Source organism: Podarcis bocagei (assembly GCF_964188305.1).
Source record: "Podarcis bocagei genome assembly, chromosome: 18".
NCBI classification, from domain to species: Eukaryota; Metazoa; Chordata; class Lepidosauria; order Squamata; family Lacertidae; genus Podarcis; species Podarcis bocagei.
In genome coordinates, this window is record NC_138144.1 from 4,403,297 (window position 1) to 4,426,019 (window position 22,723).

At 50.3% G+C, this 22,723-nt stretch overlaps 1 protein-coding gene across 1 annotated transcript in view; it reads right to left on the reverse strand.

The window, feature by feature from the left end:
- Positions 1–1,540: 1,540 nt before the first annotated feature.
- The window catches only part of SSBP4 (single stranded DNA binding protein 4), a 42,300-nt gene continuing 21,117 nt past the window's right edge, over positions 1,541–22,723 (reverse strand). Inside the window, exons 7-17 of the mRNA XM_081177886.1 lie at positions 20,820–20,879; positions 17,113–17,182; positions 15,794–15,861; positions 12,997–13,064; positions 11,345–11,390; positions 9,641–9,676; positions 9,389–9,488; positions 6,740–6,807; positions 5,466–5,544; positions 4,248–4,276; positions 1,541–3,655 (exon numbers count right to left, since the gene is read on the reverse strand). Coding sequence (XP_081034012.1) covers positions 3,386–3,655; positions 4,248–4,276; positions 5,466–5,544; positions 6,740–6,807; positions 9,389–9,488; positions 9,641–9,676; positions 11,345–11,390; positions 12,997–13,064; positions 15,794–15,861; positions 17,113–17,182; positions 20,820–20,879 — 894 coding nt within the window. The 3' untranslated portion in view covers positions 1,541–3,385. The remainder of the gene's footprint in view (positions 3,656–4,247; positions 4,277–5,465; positions 5,545–6,739; positions 6,808–9,388; positions 9,489–9,640; positions 9,677–11,344; positions 11,391–12,996; positions 13,065–15,793; positions 15,862–17,112; positions 17,183–20,819; positions 20,880–22,723) is intronic.

Here is a 22,723-nt window from a genome sequence, read left to right on the forward strand (position 1 = left end):
AAATACCGTGGTGCCTCGCAAGACGAAAAGAATCCGTTCCGTGAGTCTCTTCGTCTTGCGGTTTTTTCGTCTTGCGAAGCAAGCCCATTAGCGGCTTAGCGGATCAGCTGATAAGCGGCTTAGCGGATCAGCCGATAAGCGGTTTAGTGGCTTAGCGGATCAGCTGTTAAGCGGCTTAGCAGATCAGCTGTTTAGCGGCTTAGGATCAGCTGATAAGCGGCTTAGCAGCTTGGGAAAAAGGGGGGGGAAGGAAAAAAAAAAACCGCAGGAACTCGCAAGACATATTCGTCTTGCGAAGCAAGCCCATAGGAGATTCGTTTTGTGAAGCACATCCAAAACGGAAAACACTTTCGTCTAGCGGGTTTTCCATCTTGCGAGGCATTCGTCTTGTGGGGCACCACTGTATTCTGAACGAAACAGCGGATGTATGATTTTTGTGGCCACAGACATGATTTGATGGTGAGTTTGGGGTAGCCCAATGCAAAAATCCTGAGGATCCATCTGGATCCGTGCTTTGTAACCACGTTTTTGCGTCATTGCGGCCCCACACAACAGTGGGTGTGTGGTTTTTTTGGTGCAGACTGTAGCCATGGACATGCTGTGTGATCTGATGGTGAATTTGGGGTGACCCAAATCAAAATTCCTGAGGATCCATGGGCTTTTACCTCCCCTCCAGGCAGCCTCCTTTATCGCTAGCCTCCCTTATCTCCCTCCTGATCGCTTACCGATCAGCTGCTTCCTTTCAACACCCCCTTCCCTCTTGTTTTCCTTAGTGTCTTTTCCTTAGCTGGAACAGTTTTTTGCTCCTCCTTTTCTTCTAATTTCTCTCCTCTCCTCATTGCTTCAGTCTTCCCGTCTCCTCTCCTTGAAAGTTCGCTGTCTTTACCTCCCTCCCTCCCAGGCAGCCTCCTTTATCTCTAGCCTCCCTTATCTCCCTCCCGATTGCTTGCCAATCAGCGGCTTTGTTTCAACACCCTCTTCCCCCTTTCAAAAAAATAAAAACACAACCTGCTTTTTGTCCCTGGGCAATTCGGCTCCAGGAACCACGCATTCGCTCCATAAGACACACAGACATTTTCCCTTACTTTTTAGGAGGAGAAAAGTGTGTCTTATGGAGCGAAAAATACGGTATGCAGACTCGGGATATGCAAGTAGTCTCTTGTAGTCTCTCTTCCCATGTAGCAACCGTTGCTAAGGCCACAGTGTGTTTGTGGCAGGTGGGGAAAAAAGCTGCACCTGTTGAACTAGAAAGCTGCTACAAAGCAAAACATAAAGGGGCGAATAGCCCTCTCTTACCTGCTAGGACCAGGATAAGCGGGGGCTGTTTGCGTGTGAGCACCCAGGGAAATAGGGTGTGGGGAATCTGGAGGGGTGCTGTTGGGGGGACGGGAATCCGGTGGGACCCCCAAAAAATGTACCTAAATGAAACATCATTCCTGGATTTTGGGTGTGTATGGACTAGATGACCCCTGGTGTTCCCTTACCAACTCTGTAGACTCTTGCTTTGCGAAAAGAACACACACAATTCCTCCCCCATTGTTTTTTCTTTAAAAAAATCCAAGTTTAACATTTATTGATGCAAGGTTTTCTATAATTTTCCCCCTCCTTGTCGGCGACTTTTTTAAAAAATTGAAGCGGCTTTCCAAAAAACGGTAAGTTCTATTTACAGCGACGAAAGAAACCACCCAGGTTTTGGGGGCGAGGCAAGGAATTTCTACCCCATCCCAAAGATACCCCCCCCTTTGCAATAATCATAATTAATAATAAGGTAATGTCAACCGGGCCAGGCAAATCTTGCTCTCTCGTTCCCCACCCCCCGTTCTGAATTCAATTCTTTTTACAAATTGCATGAGGTTCCGTAGCAAAAGCAGATTGTTTTAAAAATATAAAGTTTAAACAGAAGGGGAGAGCGGGTAATCTGGCATGTTTTCCCCATTTTGCATATAGAGTCGTCGATCTGGAATGGACCATGAAATCTCCTTTATCCAAAGTTTAGGAGCAATTTAGTGGCAGCGAATGTGCATTAAAAAATAATAATAATGCCACTGGGAATTTATATAGGAAGGGAAAGGAACGATTTTTCCAGCCTCCTGAGTGACCTCATGCCAGTTCTGGGGAGGAGCCAACGGCTAAATGTGGGCGGAGCAACAGTTTCTGTGGACACACCTCCTTAAAGGTCCACAATTACCACTCTGCTAGTCCACCATTCTTCAAAAAATTTGGGGGGGGGGGCGTCCCCAGATGCAGCTGGACCACAACTCCCATCATTCCTGGCCACTAGCGCTGATGGGATTTGTAGTCACATCTTTGCAGAGTGGAGGAATCGAGGTTGACGATCGCTGCTCTTGGCTGACGGAAGCAGGTGGGAGTTTTAATAAATTGGGATGCAGAGAGTTAAATAAAAAACCCTGCAAAAGAGCGCCGTCCTCCTGGCCGCTACAGGAATTTCGCCAGCTTTAAAAAAATAATCCAAGATTCTGGTTTTTTTTGGGGGGGGGTGAGAAGAGAGGGAAGGGGGGAAATGTGGGGATTCCCCCACACCAACAACGAATCATGTCTTGCGAAACAAAAAAACCACACACATTTAAAAGAGGCAAGGCCTGCTCTGAACCAGTATTAAATCGGGGTTTGGCGTGGGTTTCTTGACCAGAGGCTACTCCCCCCCCCCTCTGGGGGCTGGAGGCAAAAAAGTGGGCAGGGCCACGGATGCGAATTTCGCCTCTGTACAGCAGGCCATATTACGATATGCACAAGAAACCCTCTCATTTTCCATCGGGGAGGCGGTCCGAGTGCGAGGGTGTGATTCCAGCCCAGAGAAAACACTTGAGGGAGGTGCAAAAGCAGGGTTCCCTCAAGCCGCCCCCCCCACAAGCGCTGCCCCTCTTCCGCCCCATTTACAAACCATGCCCCCAACTCAAATCCCCAATATAGAATCCCAGCCCCTACGCCGCCCCTCTCCCCAAAAGACAATCCTTCTCTGCAGCATTTTTTGGGGGGGTTGCCTAGCGCCCCCCCAAGTACCCCGGGTGCTCCTGGTGTCTTCGAGGGGCTGTGAAGTCCGAAAAAGCCGGGAGGTGGTGAGAAGAAGGCAGTCCAGCCTGCCCCATCGTAGGTCCCCCATGGAGAGCGTCTGAGAGATGGGGACGACCAAAGTCGATCGCTAAATGTGTTTGGATCAGCAGTTCAGAGTTGGGATAGGCAGCGGGGATGGGGAAGAGTTTATTAAATTAATATTCTTTGAAAGGACCTCACCGTTTTGTCTCCACGGCGGTCAGTCCAGGTTGTATCAAAGGAGGCGGATGCTAGGGAGATGTCACTGGAGTGTTTGGGGAACAGTGGCGTCGGTCCGTAGTGAGAGACATTGGGGGGCAGCTGCCCCCCGGGGTCACAACTCGGACAGCTGCCCCTGTTTCCAGTATGAGATGGTGTCGTCGGCGTTGGGAGTGGCCGGTCCGGTCCTGCCTGGCCACGGGGCTCCCCGCCCCCCACGCGGACCCCGAGACCCACGGGAACCTCGCCCCCGCCGCGGGCGTCGCTCCACGCAGGACCGGGCGCTCTCGCTCTGGAAGGGGTTGAGGAATCCGGCGCCCATCTCGCCGTCGTTCCGCGGGGTGCCAGGAGCATTGCTCAAAGGCGGCAGGCTGCTGGGGGAAGCCTTGGGAACCAGGAATGAGAAAAGGGGGGTTAATTCCGTTCATCATAAAATTGTAAAGGGACCCCTGATCGTTAGGTCCAGTCGTGGCCGACTCTGGGGTTGCGGCGCTCATCTCGCTTTATTGGCCGAGGCAGCCGGCGTACAGCTTCTGGGTCATGTGGCCAGCAGGACTAAGCCGCTTCTGGCGAACCAGAGCAGCGCACGGAAACGGCGTTTACCTTCCCGCCAGAGTGGTACCTATTTATCTACTTGCACTTTGACGTGCTTTCGAACTGCTAGGTGGGCAGGAGCTGGGACCGAGCAACGGGAGCTCACCCCGTCGCGGGGATTCGAACCGCCGGCCGCCTGGTCGGCAAGCCCAAGAGCCACGCCCCTGCCCTTAAAAATAAAGCAAGTTTCTGGTCCTCAGGACTGATTTAAATAAAGAAACGTTCTAGGGGATGTTTTGCATGCAGAGCAGAATCGCCCTTGGAGGGCCCCCCCCCCCGGCTGAGACAATTCCCCAACAGTACCCCCCTCCAATTAAACAGACCCTAACCGCTAGGCCCTCCTGCCCTCCCCTCCCCCAGGGCAGCCCCATGCAAAATCTCACCTTCGACATGGGTTCCATTTCACCAGGACCTGTGGATGAAACAAGGAGGCGGTTGGAATGAAACATTTGACCTCGTTCCAGACCCTGTTGGAAGGGGCTTGGGTCTAAATAATAATAATAATAATAATAATAATAATAATAATAATAATAATAATAATAATAATTTATATCCCCAACCCCCGTCACTCTGGGCGGCTCCCAACAGAATATTAAAAACACGATAAAAGATCAGTCATTAAAAACTTCCCTAAACAGGGCTGCCCTCATATGTCTTCTGAAAGTCAGATAGTTGTTTATTTCCTTGGCATCTGATGGGAGGGCGTTCCACAGGGTGGGTGCCACTACCGAGAAGGCCCTCTGCCTGGTTTCCTGCAACCTCACTTCTCGCAGGGAGGGAACCGCCAGAATACCCTCGGAGCTGGACCTCAGTGTCTGGGCTGAACAATGGGGGTGGAGACACTCCTTCAGAGATACTGGGCCATTTAGGGCTTTCAAGGTAAGAAGCAACGCTTTGAATTGTGCTCGGAAATGTCCTGGGAGCCAATGTAGGTCTTTCAGGACTGGTGTTATGTGGTCTTGGCGGCCACCCCCAGTCACCAGTCTAGCTGCCGCATTCTGGATTAGTTGTAGTTTCTGGGTTACCTTCAAAGGCAGCCCCACGGAGAGCGCTTGGCAGTAGTCCAAGCGGGAGATAACCAGAGCATGGATCACTCTGGTGAGGCAGTCTGTGAGCAGGGAGGGTCTCATCCTGCGTACCAGACGGAGCTGGGAGACAGCTGCCCTGGACACAGAACTGGCCAGCGTCTCCATGGACAGCTGTGAGTCCAAAATGACTTGTGACACCTCAAAGGTCCTAAGAACCTTGAGAAGAGATTTGATGGAGTAGGCCAACGGGCCATCAGACCCTATTCTCACAGTGGTCAAAAGTCTGCCCCACAGGCAAGACCCCCACCCCCCATCTCTTCTTCCCAGGATGGAATCGTAACTGGAGAGACGGGGAACTATTCGGATTTTGTACTTAAGGAGTCGAGAGACGAAGGAACCTACGGACTATGTTGAATCAGCGAAGTTTAACAGCTATAATAGGAGACTCTAATGAGGACTAGTTGGTTTTTTGGGTGGTTTTTTCTCTTTTTTTTGTAAGCCTTTCTCGGATTATTAAACCAAACGCTACAGCATGAAGAATCCGTGAGCAGGACAGGCGGTTCTTAAACCCACCCAAAGATCCGTTCATGTGTTGTGGCTCCATCGCGTTCATGCCGGGCATTGCACCTTCGGGGCTCAGCCCCATGGAGAACTGAAAATGGGGAGGGGGAAGGCAGGGAGAGGGACAGGGTGTATGGGGTGGGAGAAGTTGGGTGGGGGGTAGAGAAAGAGTTAGTGACTTCGTGACTCCCTGCTCCTCGACCCTCGGACCCCTGACTTCGTGACTCCTTGCTTCTTGACCCTCGGACCCTGGACTTCGTGACTCCTTGTTCCTCGACCCTCGGACCCTTGACTTCGTGACTCCTTGCTCCTCGACCCTCGGACCCTTGACTTCGTGACTCCATGCTCCTCGACCCTGAGACCCTTGACTTTGTGACTCCCTGCTTCTCGACCCTCGGACCCTTGACTTCGTGACTCCTTGCTCCTCGACCCTCAGACCCTTGACTTCGTGACTCCCTGCTCCTCGACCCTCGGACCCTTGACTTTGTGACTCCTTGCTCCTTGACCCTCGGACCCTTGACTTCCTGACTCCTTGCTTCTCCACCCTCGGACCCTTGACTTCGTGATTCCTTGCTCCTTGACCCTCAGACCCTTGACTTCGTGACTCCTTGCTCCTTGACCCTCGGACCCTTGACTTCGTGACTCCCTGCTTCTCGACCCTCGGACCCTTGACTTCGTGACTCCTTGTTCCTCGACCCTCGGACCCTTGACTTCGTGACTCCTTGCTCCTCGACCCTTGACTTTGTGACTCCCTGCTTCTCGACCCTCGGGCCCTTGACTCCGTGACTCCTTGCTCCTCGACCCTCGGACCCTTGACTTCGTGACTCCTTGCTCCTCGACCCTCGGACCCTTGACTTCGTGACTCCTTGCTTCTCGACCCTCGGACCCTTGACTTCGTGACTCCCTGCTTCTCGACCCTCGGACCCTTGACTTTGTGACTCCCTGCTTCTCGACCCTCGGACCCTTGACTTCCTGACTCCTTGCTCCTTGACCCTTGACTTTGTGACTCCCTGCTTCTCGACCCTCGGACCCTTGACTTCCTGACTCCTTGCTCCTTGACCCTTGACTTTGTGACTCCCTGCTTCTCGACCCTCGGACCCCTGGCTTCTGGACTCTCGTTCCTGCTCCCACCCCGCCATCTTGCCCCTAGTCCTGACATCCTCAGCCGGGACTTCGATCGCCCGTAGACCAGACCATGACAAAGGGATTTCAGCACCCAGGCAGGTGTTCATATGTGGACAGCCTGAGCCCAAGCCATACTGAAGTTGTGTTCGATAGGTACTTACGCTGAGCCGACTTCCGGGGGGTCCGATGGGATTCATCAGGTACATGCTTTCACTGGAGTTGGTGGAGTCTGGGGAGAGAAGGGAGGGAGATGAGACAACCCTGTAGGGCTCTTAAACTCAACCTCAAACTTCAAAGGGTAAGGTAAAGGGACCCCTGAACATTAGGTCCAGTCGTGGCCGACTCTGGGGTTGCGGTGCTCATCTCGCTTTACTGGCTGAGGGAGCCGGCGTACAGCTTCCAGGTCATGTGGCCAGCAGGACTAAGCCGCTTCTGGCGAACCAGAGCAGCGCACGGAAACGCTGTTTCCTGCCGGAGCAGTACCTATTTATCTACTTGCACTGGCGTGCTTTCGAACTGCTAGGTTGGCAGGAGCAGGGACCGAGCAACGGGAGCTCACCCCATTGCGAGGATTTCAACCGCCAACCTGATCGGCAAGTCCTAGGCTCTGTGGTTTAACCCACAGCACCACCCGCGTCTCAAAGGGTACTGTGATAATAAATGTTTCCTGGCAGAATGAGTCTTATGATATAAGGAAGTGTTAGAAAAAAACTAAAAGATATAGAAAAGTATTAACAAGAAACTGTGTAAAAACAATTTGAATGGAAAATAGCACAATGGGTTTAGTTGGAAGCTTCTTTTACTATTTTTTATTCTATATGTAATTAAGTTCTTTTTTCTTATAGAATGTTTGTATTGCATGTTTGTTTTGTGTGTATTTCAAGATATTTTCTTGTTTAATAAAGTTTATTATAAATAAATGAAATTAAACTCGACCACATGTTGCTCCAAGGACTGTGCCCCCTGCCCCATAGTCAGGCCGCTAAGGAATTAACATCTATTATTATTTTAAACCATATACCAAGTATATGAGGTCTGACAGCAGGTCAACGTTGCCAAGAGACAAATATTGGAAAGATGATGAGTAACAATAAAAAGAATAAAAATACGATGTCCTCCTTCGATCAATGGGTAGAAGACATGGCAACTCTTGCAACATATGAACGGATTGCTTTTAGACGTGGGGATTTGGAACCCATTGATAACACCCCCAAGTAATAAAAATAATAATTTATTATTTATACCCCGCCCATCTGGCTGAGTTTCCCCAGCCACTCTGGGCGGCTCCCAATCAAGTGTTAAAAACAGTACAGCGTTAAATATTAAAAACTTCCCTGAAGGAGCCTTAAGATGTCTTCTGAATGTCAGGTAGTTTTTTATCTCTTTGACATCTGATGGGAGGGCGTTCCACATGGCGGGCGCCACCACCGAGAAGGCCCTCTGCCTGGTTCCCTGTAGCCTCACTTCTCGCAGTGAGGGAACCGCCAGAAGGCCCTCGGCGCTGGACCTCAGTGTCCGGGCTGGACGATGGGGGTGGAGACGCTCCTTCAGGGATACTGGGCCATTTAGGGCTTTCAAGGTCAGCACCAACACTTTCAATTGTGCTTGGAAACGTACTGGGAGCCAATGCAGATCTCTCAGAACCGGTGTTATGTGGTCTCAGCGGCCACTCCCAGTCCCCGGTTTAGCTGCCACATTCTGGATTAATTGCAGTTTCCGGGTCACCTTCAAAGGTAGCCCCACGGAGAGTAGTCCAAGCGGGAGATAACCAGAGCATGGACCACTCTGGCCAGACAGTCTGTGGGCAGGGAGGGTCTCAGCCTGCGTACCAGGTTAACAGCTGTTACCAAGTAACAGCTCAGCTCTTGCAAAACTCGCATCGCAGAGAAAAATACATGCAGTCGTACCTTGGAAGCCGAATGCCTTGCGACTCAGAACGTTTTGGCTCCCGAACGACGCAAACCCGGAAGTGAGTGTTCCGGTTTGCGAACGCTCTTTGGAACCCGTACAGAACATATTAAGAAACAAAGGAAAAGCGGTACGCTAGGTTGTAAGAAAGTATTAGAAGGTATATGAAATGAAAGGTAATAATTATAAGTGCATTCAAAATCACAAATGTCAACTATATCGGGAAATGGTGGGAAGTCTATATTTATTTTACTTCAGTTTGTTGTTGTTTTATTTTATGTACCGTTATATGGTTTTAGCTTAGCTGGTATCTAAGTGGAATTAGAAGGCCAAATTAACATTCTAAGTTAAACTAATTTAAGAATACAGTGGTACCTCAGCTTAAGTACTTAATTCGTTCCGGAGGTCCGTTCTTAACCTGAAACTGTTCTTAACCTGAAGCACTACTTTAACTAATGGGGCCACGCCGCCAGAGCACGATTTCTGTTCTCATCCTGAAGCAAAGTTCTTAACCTGAAGCACTATTTCTGGGTTAGCGGAGTCTGTAACCTGAAGCGTATGTAACCTGAAGCGTATGTAACCTGAGGTACCACTGTGTGTGTGTGTGTATAAATTGCATGTATGTGTATGTGTGAAATTAAATCTGTAATAACATGAATGAATTTCAATAAAGAATTTTTCATCCCCCCCACCCAAAAAGGAACCCAAACGTCCGACGGGGCTTCTGATTGGCTGCAGGAGCTTTCTGCAGCCAATCGGAAGCCGTGCCTCGGTTTCTGAATGCTTTGGAAGTTGAACAGGCTTCTGGAATGGATTCCGTTCGACTTCCGAGGTACGACTGCACTGGCAAGAAGTAAATGAACTGACCACCTTTCCTTCTGGGCTGTGTAAAAAGCACTCACCTCCAGGGCTGGGCAGGAGGGGGGTGCCAGGGGGTCCCCCACCACCAGGGGGGCCCTGTGGGGAAGCAGAGAGAGACAGGACGGTGGCGTTCGGCTGGGTCTATAAGATAAACAGAAACCCAGAAGTGTTTTCATGAGATCTCTCCACCGGTTGTCCTCCCCAAAGAGACTCGCCCTGCACCGAAACTCAAACACCCCTTGTACGAGGGGTCGGTGCCCCCAAATTCTCACTCCGCCCCATGGGAAACTCACCCCATAGCTGCCTGGAGACGAGGAGGAATACGGGACCTGAAAGAAACCAGACAGAGAGGGATGTACAGTGGCACCTCGGGTTAAGTACTTAATTCGTTCCGGAGGTCCGTTCTTAACCTGAAACTGTTCTTAACCTGAAGCACCACTTTAGCTGATGGGGCCTCCTGCTGCCGCTGCACCAACGCTGCACGATTTCTGTTCTCATCCTGAAGCAAAGTTCTTAACCTGAGGTATTATTTCTGGGATAGCGGAGTCTGTAACCTGAAGCGTATGTTACCCGAGGTACCACTGTAATAGGAGTTCAGGCACTGAACTCATTGCTTATCCTGCCCTCTGGTGCAACAGAAAATAAGATCGCTCCATCTCCCTTTAGAGATTTGAAGATGTCTCTCCTATCTCCTCTCAGTCTCCTCTTTTCCAGGCTTAAACATTCCCAGCTCCTTCAACCGTTCCTCATCAGGCTTCGTTTCCAAAGCCTTGATCATCTTGGTTGCCCTCATAGAATCATAGAGTTGGAAGAGACCCCAAGGGCCATCGAGTCCAACCCCCTGCCAAGCAGGAAACACCATCAGAGCACTCCTGACATATGGTTGTCAAGCCTCTGCTTAAAGACCTCCAAAGTAGGAGACTCCACCACACTCCTTGGCAGCAAATTCCACTGTCGAACAGCTCTTACTGTCAGGAAGTTCTTCCTAATGTTTAGGTGGAATCTTCTTTCTTGTACTTTGGATCCATTGCTCCGTGTCCGCTTCTCTGGAGCAGCAGAAAACAACCTTTCTCCCTCCTCCATGTGACATCCTTTTATATATTTGAACATGGCTATCATATCACCCCTTAACCTCCTCTTCTCCAGGCTAAACATGCCCAGCTCCCTCCTCTGCACTCCTTCCAGCTTGTCAATATCCTTCTTAAATTGGGGTGCCCAGAACTGGACACAGTATTCCAGATGTGGTCTGACCAAGGCAGAATAGAGGAGGACTATGACTTCCCTTGATCTAGAACCCCGGGCCTTAAGTTGCCAACCCCGATCTAGACCATGGATAGGGAAACTAAGTCCCGGGGGCTGGATCCGGCCCAATCGTCTTCTAAATCTGCCCTGCGGATGGTCCGGGAATCAGCATGCTTTACAGGGAAAGGCAAGGGGTGAGAAGGTGAGAAATGGCTTAGTCATGTATAATGAGATAAGAATCCAATGTCTTTGTTCAGACCTTTTCCTGTAAGACCTATTACAGTCGTTAACAGGCTCATCTCAGCTATCTGCCAATCTCCCATTCCCACCACCCTTCTGAGTAATACCCCTCCCCACCTTCTCACTATATAGAAGGATCTGGCAACTTCTGTTTCAGTGTATCTGAAGAAGTGTGCATGCACACGAAAGCTCATACCAAGAACTAACTTAGTTGGTCTTTAAGGTGCTACTGGAAGGAATTTTTTTATTTTGACATATACTGCTAGCAAGCCATGTGTCCCCTGCCCTATATTTGTGCATCTGGCTAGGGTACAGTTTTCGCGCAAACACCCTTATACATATCCGTGGAGAGAGCATGCGTGAGGGCTCAGTTTAACATATAAACAAGCCTTTCTCTGTAAGGAGAAATCACATTGGTGAGGTCTTAGGAAGTGGGGTTCAAGTAGAGTGGACGAATCCTGCAGTTCAGAATTTTATGGCAGGGGTGGGTTTTAAAATATATTTTTTTAAGTTACCGAGTTTGCATTCATATTTGGCCAGGGACTTCGCACTCCAGGACCTCTGCAAAAAAGAAGAGAGAGAAAAATATATACATTGATATATTCTATTGATCATTTTAGCCATTTTCCGGAAGCACCTTGGACTTTTGACTATTTCTGGGCTTGCTCAGAGCATTCGACCCTGCATTTAGGCTGCATTGCGATGTTCTATTGTCGTCTGCGAGCCGCTTTGAATAGAATAAAGGTAAAGGGACCGCTGACCATTAGGTCCAGTCGTGGCCGACGCCGGGGTTGCGGTGCTCATCTCGCTTTACTGGCCGAGGGAGCCGGCGTACAGCTTCCGAGTCATGTGGCCAGCATGACTGAACCGCTTCTGGCGAACCAGAGCAGCGCATGGAAACGCTGTTTACCTTCCTGACAGAGCAGTACCTATTTATCTCCTTGCAGTTTGATGCGCTTTCGAACTGCTAGGTTGGCAGGAGCAGGGACCGAACAACAGGAGCTCACCCCGTCGCGGGGATTCGAACTGCTGACCTTCTGATCAGCAAGTCCTAGGCTCTGTGGTTTAACCCACAGCGCCACCCACGTCCCATATAATAAAAATAAAAACAACCCAACAGCCCCCTCCCCACAAAAAAACCCCCACATTTTAAAAGGGCATAGGAAGTCAATCAGACCAACTAAAAGCCTGGTTAGAAAGGAAAGAGGCGGTCCCTGAGGTATTGCGGTCCTGCGTCATTTAAGGCTTTATATGTCAGAACCAGCACTTTGAATTGGGCCCGGAAACTAATTGGTAGCCAGTGCAGTCAGACCAGGATCAGTGCAATGTGCTCAAACTGTCTTGCCACCCAGTGAGGGAGCCGGCCGCTGAATTCTGCACCGGCTGAAGTTTCCGAACTGTCTCCAAAGGCAGCCCTACGTAGAACGCATTGCAGTAATCTAACCTTGAGGTTACCAGTGCATAGACAACAGTAGTTAGGCTATCCCTGTCCCGATAGGGACATAGCTGGGCCACCAGCCGAAGCCGATAGAAGCCACTCCAGGCCACCGGAGCCTTGACCAACTGTTGCAATGCCATCCTGAATATTTACCGTATTTTTCGCTCTATAACACGCACCAGACCATAACACGCACGTCGTTTTTAGAGAAGGAAAACAAGAAGAAAAAAATTCTAAACGAAATAGTGGATATATGATTTTTGTGGTTCATGCTGTGGCCACAGACATGTGATCTGACAGTTTGGAGTAGCCCAATGCAAAAATCCTGAGGATCCATGTGGATCCATGCTTTGTAACCACGGAGGAGGGAAGGAAGGGGAACCATGGATCCTCCGCTCATGACTGCAGCAGATCCCCCCCCCCGCCACCCGCAGGCATTCGCTCCATAAGACGCACAGACATTTCCCCTTACTTTCTAGGAGGAAAAAAGTGAGTGTTATGGTGCAAAAAATACGGTATTTATTATACAGTCGTGCCTTGGGTCCCAAATGCCTTGGAACTCGGACGTTTCGGCTCCTGAACACCGCAAACCCGGAAGTGAGTGTTCTGGTTTGCAAACATTATTTGGAACCCAAACGTCCGCCGGGGCTTCCGATTGGCTGCAGGAGCTTCCAGTTTCCAGCTGTCTACCCCCTCCCCAAAAAGGACAGCAACCCAGAGGTTCCTCACGTGCTCATCGCCGGCATGCCAGGACCTGCGAAGGATCCATGCGGGGGTCTCATCACGGCACCGTAACTCTGGAGGGTAAGAAAAGAGGTGTGTTCCCATGACAAGGTGAAGGGCTTTCGGGAAATGATATATAATGAATGGAAAAGGGTGTTTAAATTGGCAGTCTCCACCCCCCCAATACCCGAAGCCTTTTTACTAGGAATAATTTGGACAGAGGTTCTGGGACAGCTGAGTTTATTTATGTACGGGACAACAGAAGCCAGAACTTTCTACGCACAGAAGCGGAAAGGTTACCAACGGAGGAGGAATGGCTTACGAAACTGATGGGACTAAGCTGAAATTGACTGCAAAATTAAGAGGACATAAAGGTAAAGGGTAAAGGGACCCCTGACCATTAGGTCCCGTCATGGCCGACTCTGGGGTTGCGGCGCTCATCTCGCTTTATTGGCTGAGGGAGCCGGCATACAGCTTCCGGGTCATGTGGCCAGCAGGACTGAGCCGCTTATGGCGAACCAGAGCAGCGCACGGAAATGCCGTTTACCTTCCCGCCGGAGTGGTACCTATTTATCTACTTGCACTTTGACGTGCTTTCGAACTTCTAGGTTGGCAGGAGCAGGGACTGAGAAATGGGAGCTCACCCCGTCATTGCGGGGATTCAAACCGCCAACCTTCTGATCGGCAAGTCCTAGGCTCTGTGGTTTAACCCACAGCGCCACCCTTAAAATCTCGTGCCCAACGTGGGGCATAATGAGTGTTTAAGGAAGAAAAAAGACCTATCAAAATATCACTACTTTCTGAGGTCACACGCAGCAATCTGAGACTGCGCCGGCGTGTGGCCAACCTGTCCTCTGCCTTTTTCATGCCTCTACTTGTTCTGGGAGACCAGAAGGAAGGGCGGCTGGTTGCAGCAGGAAGCAAAACACTGCTGACTGCTCCTCCCAGTCTGCTCCCTCTTCTCTTTCTGACCGCTCATCATTGTTCCACCCTTCCACCCTGGGCTCTGAGCCTTCTTCCCCTGGGGGCTCCCTAGCTGGTTTCCTCTTCTGCATCCAACCAGTCCATGACAACTGCCTAAATCATGGGTAGGCAAACTAAGGCCCTGGGGCCTGATCCAGCCCAATCGCTTCCTAAATCCAGCCTGCGGACGGTCCAGGAATCAGTGTGTTTTTACATGAGTAGAATGTGTCCTTTGATTTAAAATGCATCTCTGGGTTACTTGTGGGGCATAGGAATTCATTCATTTGCCCCCTCAAAATATAGTCTGGCCTTCCACAAGGTCTGAGGGACGGTGGACCGGCCCCCTGCTGAAAAAGTTTGCTGACCCCTGGCCTAAATCTCCTCCTCTCCTGGGTCTTTCCCCACGCAATCTGAGACTGTGTCTGCAAAAAGCCAACCTCCCCTACGCCCTTTTCATGCCTCTCCTGGTCATAGCTGTCAACCGTCCCTTATTTGGCGGGAAACTCCCTTATCCCAGCGCCGTTTCCCGCTGCTGTCCCTTATTGATGACGTCCCTTAAATTTCCCGGGTTTCATGCTCGCCCGGCTCGGGAGGGAAGCAGCGGCTCGGGGTCCTCTGTCCCGAGACAGAGCATGCGCATGAGCTGCCCGGTCTCCATCTCTCCCTTTTCCCCCTCAGGGGCGCATCGTGAGGAGACGGGTGGCGACGGGTGGGCAGGCAGCCCCTCTCTTGCGAGACTTCCGCCGTGCTGCCAGGGGAAGCCAGAGGCGGCGGCGGCAGCTGAGGAGGCGGCCTGAGGGAGGAGGAAGAGGAGGGGATGGGAAGGGACGCAGAAGGGCAGCGCTTCAGCGGCTGCCGTGCGCCGCAACCACCTCATGCAGGGCTCACGGGCGGCATGGGCGAGTCTCTCTCCCTCCCTGGCGGGGAAGGGCCAATGGAACTCCTCGCGCCAGGACGACGATAGCCCCGACGTGCTGCTTAGCATCCCCTCCAGCCAGCACAGCATCTTAATGTAGTGATTCCCCCCTCTGCATCCCTTTCATAACTCTATTTTTATAAATCATTTGTCCACCCGTAGTTCAAATTTTTACTACACGTTTTCTGTCCATTCTACCAATGTATGTAACTCTTGACAATAGCTTTTCAACTAAATGATAAACTTTCCCCGTTCTTTATTAAAGAGGTCCTCTTCCTGGTTTCTAATTCTGCCTGTAAGCCTTGCCATCTCGGCGTTTTTCATCAGTTTTGTCTGCCACTCTTCTTTGGTGGGAGTTGTAGACCCTTAGGATCATGTAGTCCAACCCCCTGCAAAACGCAGTCAGTGGCAGCAAAAGCAGCCTGGCTCCAGGAGTGGCGGATTTCTGTATAAGCTAAGCAAAATCCCTTATTTTGACTGCTGATCCCTTATTTTCGAGGCTGCTGGTCCCTTATTTTCAAATCTGTAAGTTGACAGCTATGCTCCTGGTTCTGGGAGAACCAGAAGGGAGGGCAGCTGGTTGCAGCAGAAGAAGACACCCGGGACTCTTCATCTCTGTTCCCTTGGCCGCCACACTCCTCTGCTGCTTCAGCCTCCAGTTCTGAACTGCTCTCTGGCACAGACTCTCCCCGCTCACTAAGCCCTGTTGCCTCTCCAGCTTCTGACGCCTCCTCCTCCCAGTCTTCTCCCTCTAACCACTCGTCGTTGTCCCACCACCTTCCCTTGGGGGGGGATCCCCCAATCTGGTTCCTAGGACCGTCCCTCTGCACCCAACCAGTCTGCAACACCTTCGAAGGGACGCAGGAACCTCAATGCGAATTCTGGGCATTTGGTGACCCCGGGCGTCAGTTTGGGGGCGCTCACCTGTGGGGCCATCCCTGTCAGGCCACGTGGGGGGCTCATGCGCTGCAGTGGACCCACGGAGGGGTGCCCTGGTGAGGAGAAGAGAAGAGAAAGAACAAGAACACGCTTAAGGCAGTGACATAGAACCAGCTTGCTAACCTCATGAGATCCGTAAGCTTGGTTTTTTTTGGTATTTGTTTTCTATTATTATTGTTGTTATTGTTGTTGTTATTGTTATTTTATTTTATTTCAACAATGTAATTATCATAGATAAACAAGAATAAAATTGTTCACCCCACACCCCTGAGACCAGTCCATTGTAACTATCCAACCTCCCAAAATTCCAACACCTCCTGTGATGGTTTGACCCCTTTCTATTTTAACAGTACAGCGGATGCTTGGGTTGCGGACGTGATCCATGTAGGATGCATGTCTGCAACCCGCAGCGCCGCATCTGCGCATGCGCAGGTTGCGACTCGGCGCTTCGGCGCATGTGCAAAGCGCAATTTAGTGCCTCTGTGCATGCGCAAGCGCCAAAACCCGGAAATAACCTGTTCCAGTACTTCTGTGCACAACCCGAAATCGCGCGACCCGAAGTGTCTGTAACACAAGGTAAAGGTAAAGGGACCCCTGACCATTAGGCCCAGTCGTGGCCGACTCTGGGGTTGCGGCGCTCATCTCGCTTTACTGGCTGAGGGAGCCAGTGTACAGCTTCCGGGTCATGTGGCCAGCAGGACTAAGCCACTTCTGGCGAACCAGAGCAGCGCACGGAAACGCCGTTTACCTTCCCACCGGAGCAGTACCTACTTATCTACTTGCACTTTGACGTGCTTTGGAACTGCTAGGTTCACAGGAACAGGGACCGAGCAACGGGAGCTCACCCCGTCATTGCGGGGATTCGAACCGCCAACCTTCTGATCGGCAAGTCCTAGGCTCTGTGGTTTAACCCACAGCGCCACCCGCGTCCCATAACCCAAGGTATGACCGTACGAATTCTACAAACAGCTTCCACATCTCCTCGGCCAATAAAGTGAGATGAGCGCCGCAACCCCAGAGTCGGTCACGACTGGACCTAATGTTCAGGGGTCCCTTTACCTTTAATAAATATTGGGTCTGTTTTTGAAGTGAGGGCGCCGAATCTTGCTTGGCATACAGAAAGCAAACGTCTTCTGCAGAGGATCTTTTGTGCAGACCCCTGGAATGCCGCCACCCCCAAGGAAGTTGGGGACACGGGGAGGCCAACTGCGCTGAGCCTGACTTGGGGACAAAAACCAGCTTCTTCCACAGCCCCCCACCCATTTGCCAGGCGAACTTCGTCGCCCCCCGACCCCACAACTCACCTTGCACCCATGACCCGGGGTCCATCGCGCTGGACATGGGAGGCTGGGGTCCAGGCACGCCCCCCGGTTGCTATTGGAGGAAATGCAAGAGCAATGAATCTGAGCACATAAACCTGTCTTCAACTTTGGAACTCCCTGCCACTTGACCCCAGGCCGTTGCTGTTTTTCTTTTGGCATCTGCTACACACATCTTTGTTTAGGCAATGCCACGTACAAGGTCGACATGGGTCTTAATTAATCTTGATTTTGTTTGGTTTTTTAAAAAAACGTTTTATATGTTTTTATTTTCCCCCCGCATTTTATTTAATTTTGCACAAAAGAAATTGACCAGGGAAATAGAAAAATAGAAATTGTCCAGGGAAATTGTCCATCACAGCAAGTAAGAGCCTAAGCATATAGCTTTCCGCTTGATGTGCTTTTTTAATGTATATTTTTTATTAATTTTTTCTGTTTTACATTGACGTTCATTTAAACAACCTTAAAATATCAACGACTTCCCTTCTTCTTTTCCCATGGTTCATTTTACACAAATCCCTGCATATTTTGCTCAAAGTAAACCATTCGGTGACCCATGGTTACATCCATCAAAACTTATTTACACTGTTGAATTTATCTTAGTGCGGCCAACGTTTTCAAACGTACAGAGTTTTCACCCGCATATTCAATAAACATTTCCCAATATTCTGGTCTTTAAAAAATGTTTTAAATACTTGTTTTTAACCGTGTGCTGTTGGTTTTTGTTTTGCTTTTGATCTGACAATTTCATTGCATTTTTCCTTTCGTAAATCTCTTTAAGGTTGTTAAAGGTAAAGGGGCCCCTGACCATTAGGTCCAGTCGTGGACGACTCTGGGGTTGCGGCGCTCATCTCGCTTTATTGGCCGAGGGAGCCGGCGTACAGCTTCCGGGTCATGTGGCCAGCAGGACTAAGCTGCTTCTGGCGAACCAGAGCAGCGCACGGAAACGCCGTTTACCTTCCCGCTGGAGTGGTACCTATTGATCTACTTGCACTTTGATGTGCTTTCGAACTGCTAGGTTGGCAGGAGCAGGGACCGAGCAACGGGAGCTCACCCCGTCATTGCGGGGATTCGAATCGCCGACCTTCTGATGGGCAAATCCTAGGCTCTGTGGTTTAACCCACAGCGCCACCCGCGTCCCTAAGGTTGTTGGGTTTCCCCAAATATACACACACACACACAAGTGGTATATAAATTTTACAAACTAGATCGATTGGATAGATGGCTGCGTTAAAAATCACCTTATCTATCCTTCATGATGGGATACCTGACATGATACAGGGATGTATTTTTATTTCGTTTCATAAAATTTATATATCACCTGGTTGTTAAAACAAGAACGACACTCCCAAAGCAGTTTACCCCCACACAAAAAAGAGACAATAAAATTCTCAACAGGAAACATTAACAGCGATAAGGTAAAACTTTCGAAAAGTTTAAATGAAAACAGATTAAGCTAGCCTGGGTGAGATCCGAAAATCTCATGGGCAACAACACCCAGATGTTCAACATACAGTGGCACCTCGCAAGACGAAAAACTCGCAAGACGAAAGAGTTTTTCGTTCTTTGAGTTGCTTCGCAAGACGAATTTCCTTATGGGCTTGCTTCGCAAGACGAAAAACGAAAACGTCTTGCAAGTTTGTTTCCTTTTTCTTAAAACCGTTAATACCCAGGGTGACTTCGAGGAGCAACTCATAGCATGTGGTAGCTTAACCCAGCCATCTATCCAATCGATCTAGTTTCTAAAATTTATATACCACGTGTATGTGTGTGTGTGTGTATTTGGGGAAACCCAACAACCTTAGGGACGCGGGTGGCACTGTGGGTTAAACCACAGAGCCTAGGACTTGCCGATCAGAAGGTCGGCGGTTCGAATCCCCACAATGACGGGGTGAGCTCCCGTTGCTCTGTCCCTGCTCCTGCCAACCTAGCAGTTCGAAAGCACGTCAAAGTGCAAGTAGATAAATAGGCACCGCTCTGGCGGGAAGGTAAACGGCGTTTCCGTGCACTGCTCTGGTTCGCCAGAAGCGGCTTATTCATGCTGGTCACACAACTCATAGCATGTGGTAGCCTTTTTTGAGCTTTTTGAAGACTTTGGTGATTTTGAAGACTTTGGGAAACCGTGCTTCGCAAGACGAAAAATTCGCAAGACGAAAAAACTCGCAGAACGAATTAATTTCGTCTTGCGAGGCACCACTGTACATGAAAGACAAATGATATATTCAGAAAGAAAATAAAAGGAGGGGGAGATGGAAGAAGATATATCAGAAAGGCAAGTGGGGATAATGTGAAAATAAAAAATGAGGAGTTGTCAGGTCTAGGAAATGAAATATTCCATTTGTCCAGAGGTGGGACGCAACCAGGGAAATTCTTGGGGTGTTGTTTTGGGAAAGGAGGGTGGTGGTTTCCTAATGCTGGTTCTACTCAGAGTAGACACATTGAAAGAGAAGTTCAGGGAAGTTTTTAATATTTTAATATTTAATGCTGTACTATTTTTAACACTTGATTGGGAGCTGCCCAGAGTGGCTGGGGAAACTCAGCCAGATGGGTTGGGGTATAAATAATAAATTATTATTATTATTACAGTGGTACCTCGCAAGACGAATGCCTCGCAAGACGAAAAATGCGCAAGACGAAAGAGTTTTCCGTTTTTTGAGTCGTTCCGCAAGACGAATTTCCCTATGGGCTTGCTTCGCAAGACGAAACGTCTTGCAAGTTCTTGCAAGTTTGTTTCCTTTTTCTTAAAGCCGCTAAGCCATTAATAGCCGCTAATAGCCGTGCTTCACAAGACGAAAAAACCGCAAGACGAAGAGACTCGCGGAACGGATTAATTTCGTCTTGCGAGGCACCACTGAATTATTATTATTATTATTATTACTACTACTACTACTACTACTACTACTACTATTATTAAAGTCAACGGGCATGGCTAACTTAGCTTTCATTCCAGCAGGTCTACATTTCTATCTCACTTCGTTTTCCTCCAAGAAACTGCCCCCCTTCACTGAATTCCAACAACAGTCTTGCGAGGTAGGCTAAGCTGAGAGACAATGACTGGTCTCCAAGTCAGCTTCCTGGACGAATTGGTGGTGTGTGTTTTGAACCCTGGTCTCTCCTGGATCCTAGGCCGGCACTCTAACCACTAAACCGCACTGCCTCTCTGTTGAAGACAACCCCGGGGTTGCCGTGTTAAAAGAAACCCACAGCGCCATTGGCCAGGGAGATTGTTTCCGCCAGTACCCGAAGGAAAAGTTTTGCAGATGCTGCCCCAGATTGCCGAAGAATGGATGCTTTTGAATTCTGGTGCTGGAGGAGACTCTTGAGAGTCCCATGGACTGCAAGAAGATCAGACCTCTCCATTCTGAAGGAAATCAGCCCTGAGTGCTCACTGGAAGGACAGATCCTGAAGCTGAGGCTCCAAGACTTTGGCCACCTCATGAGAAGAGAAGACTCCCTGGAAAAGACCCTGATGTTGGGAAAGATGGAGGGCACAAGGAGAAGGGGACGAGAGAGGACGAGATGGTGGGACAGTGTTCTCGAAGCTACCAGCATGAGTTTGACCAAACTGCGGGAGGCAGTGGAAGACAGGAGTGCCTGGCGTGCTCTGGTCCAGGGGGTCATGAAGAGTCGGACACAACTAAACAACAACAACCCTACGGACTGGGTGTGTGCCCTTTGGCGGGTGGTCTCACCTGGCTTGGCATCCGCAGCGAAGGCCGCAGTCCGGCTGGGAAGCGTGGAGACATGAACGGCTGCGGGAGACACAGAGAGAGTCAAGTCAGCCGTAAATCACACTAGAGTTAGCTCTCCCTTAGCAAGAAAAGCGATCTGAACAGACTTGGCCGAGTGCCAGGCCTAATGAGCAGAGCAGCTATTCTTCCATGGGAATCAAGTTGCCAAAATCGAAGCTTCCCACCTCCCAGCAGCAGTCTTGAGTCCCCTCCTCTCCAGGGTTTTCGCCAAGCAATCGGAGACTGTGCCTGCGGGCAGCCAACCTCTCCTACGCCCTTTTCACGCCTCCCCTGGTTCTTGGGAGATAAGAGGAGGAGGGGCATTCGTCACAGCAAGTGTGGGAGACAGCTGTGACTTTTGGCCAGCCGGGCTCCTCTCTGCCACTCCTGCTTCTATACAGTGGTACCTTGGTTTCCGAACAGCTTAGTTCTCGAAAAACTTGGAACCCGAACATTGCAAACCCGGAAGTAAGAATTCCAGTTTGCGAACATTTTTCGGAAGCTGAACGTGCTCCGTTTTGAGTGCATCGCTTCCGATTTGCCTGGTTCGCTGTAACTTGGCTTCTCGCAATGAGGGAACCGCCAGAAGGCCCTCGGAGCTGGACCTCAGCGTCCGGGCAGAACGATGGGGGTGGAGACGCTCCTTCAGGTATACAGGACGGAGGCCGTTTAGGGCTTTCAAGGTCAGCACCAACACTTTGAATTGTGTTCGGAAACGTACTGGGAGTCAATGTAGGTCTTTCAAGACAGGTGTTATGTGGTCTTGGCAACCGCTCCCAGTCACCAGTCTAGCTGCTGCATTCTGGATTAGTTGTCATTTCTGGGTCACCTTCCAAGGTAGCCCTACGTGGAGCGCATTGCAGTAGTCCAAGTGAGAGATAACTAGAGCATGCCCCACTCTGGCGAGACAGTCTGTGGGCAGGGAGGGTCTCATCCTGCGTACCAGATGGAGCTGGTAGACAGCCGCCCTGGACACAGAACTGACCTGTGCCTCCATGGACAGCTGTGAGTCCAGAATGACTCCCAGGCTGCGCACCTGGTCCTTCAGGGGCACAATTACCCCATTCAGGACCAGGGAGTCCCCTACACCTGCCCGCCCCGTCCCCCCAAAACAGTCCTTCTGTCTTGTCAGGATTCAGCCTCAATCTGTTAGCCGCCATCCATCCTCCAACTGCCTCTGGACACTCACACAGGACCTTCACCGCCTTCACTGGTTCTGATTTGAAAGAGAGGTAGAGCTGGGTATCATCCGCATTCTGATGAAGACCCAGCCCAAACCCCTTGATGATCTCTCCCAGCGGCTGCATGTAGATGTTGAAAAGCGTGGGGGAGAGGATGGAACCCTGAGGCACCCCACAAGTGAGAGCCAAGCAGTCCCTGGCAAGAGTGTGGGGCAGAAGCACAGCCCCCACCAAACTTTTAAAAAATTGCAAGCACACATACACCCCCAGTGGTGGGCTTGGGGCTCTCAAATTTCAGCAGCCGCTACCCTAAACCCATCTCTGACGCCTCTTTCAGGAGGAAATTCCTCCAATGCGGGAGGCTGGACAATTCTGCAATTCCTACCTGCCCGCAGATGGTCTGGCCAGAGTGGTGCATGCTCTAGTTATCTCCCGCTTGGACTACTGCAATGCGCTCTACATAGGGCTACCTTTGAAGGTGACCCGGAAACTGCAATTAATCCAGAATGCGGCAGCTAGACTGGTGACTGGGAGTGGCCGCCGGGACCACATAACACCGGTCCTGAGAGATCTGCATTGGCTCCCAGTACGTTTCCGAGCACAATTCAAAGTGTTGGTGCTGACCTTGAAAGCCCTAAACGGACTCGGTCCTGTATACCTGAAGGAGCGTCTCCACCCCCATCG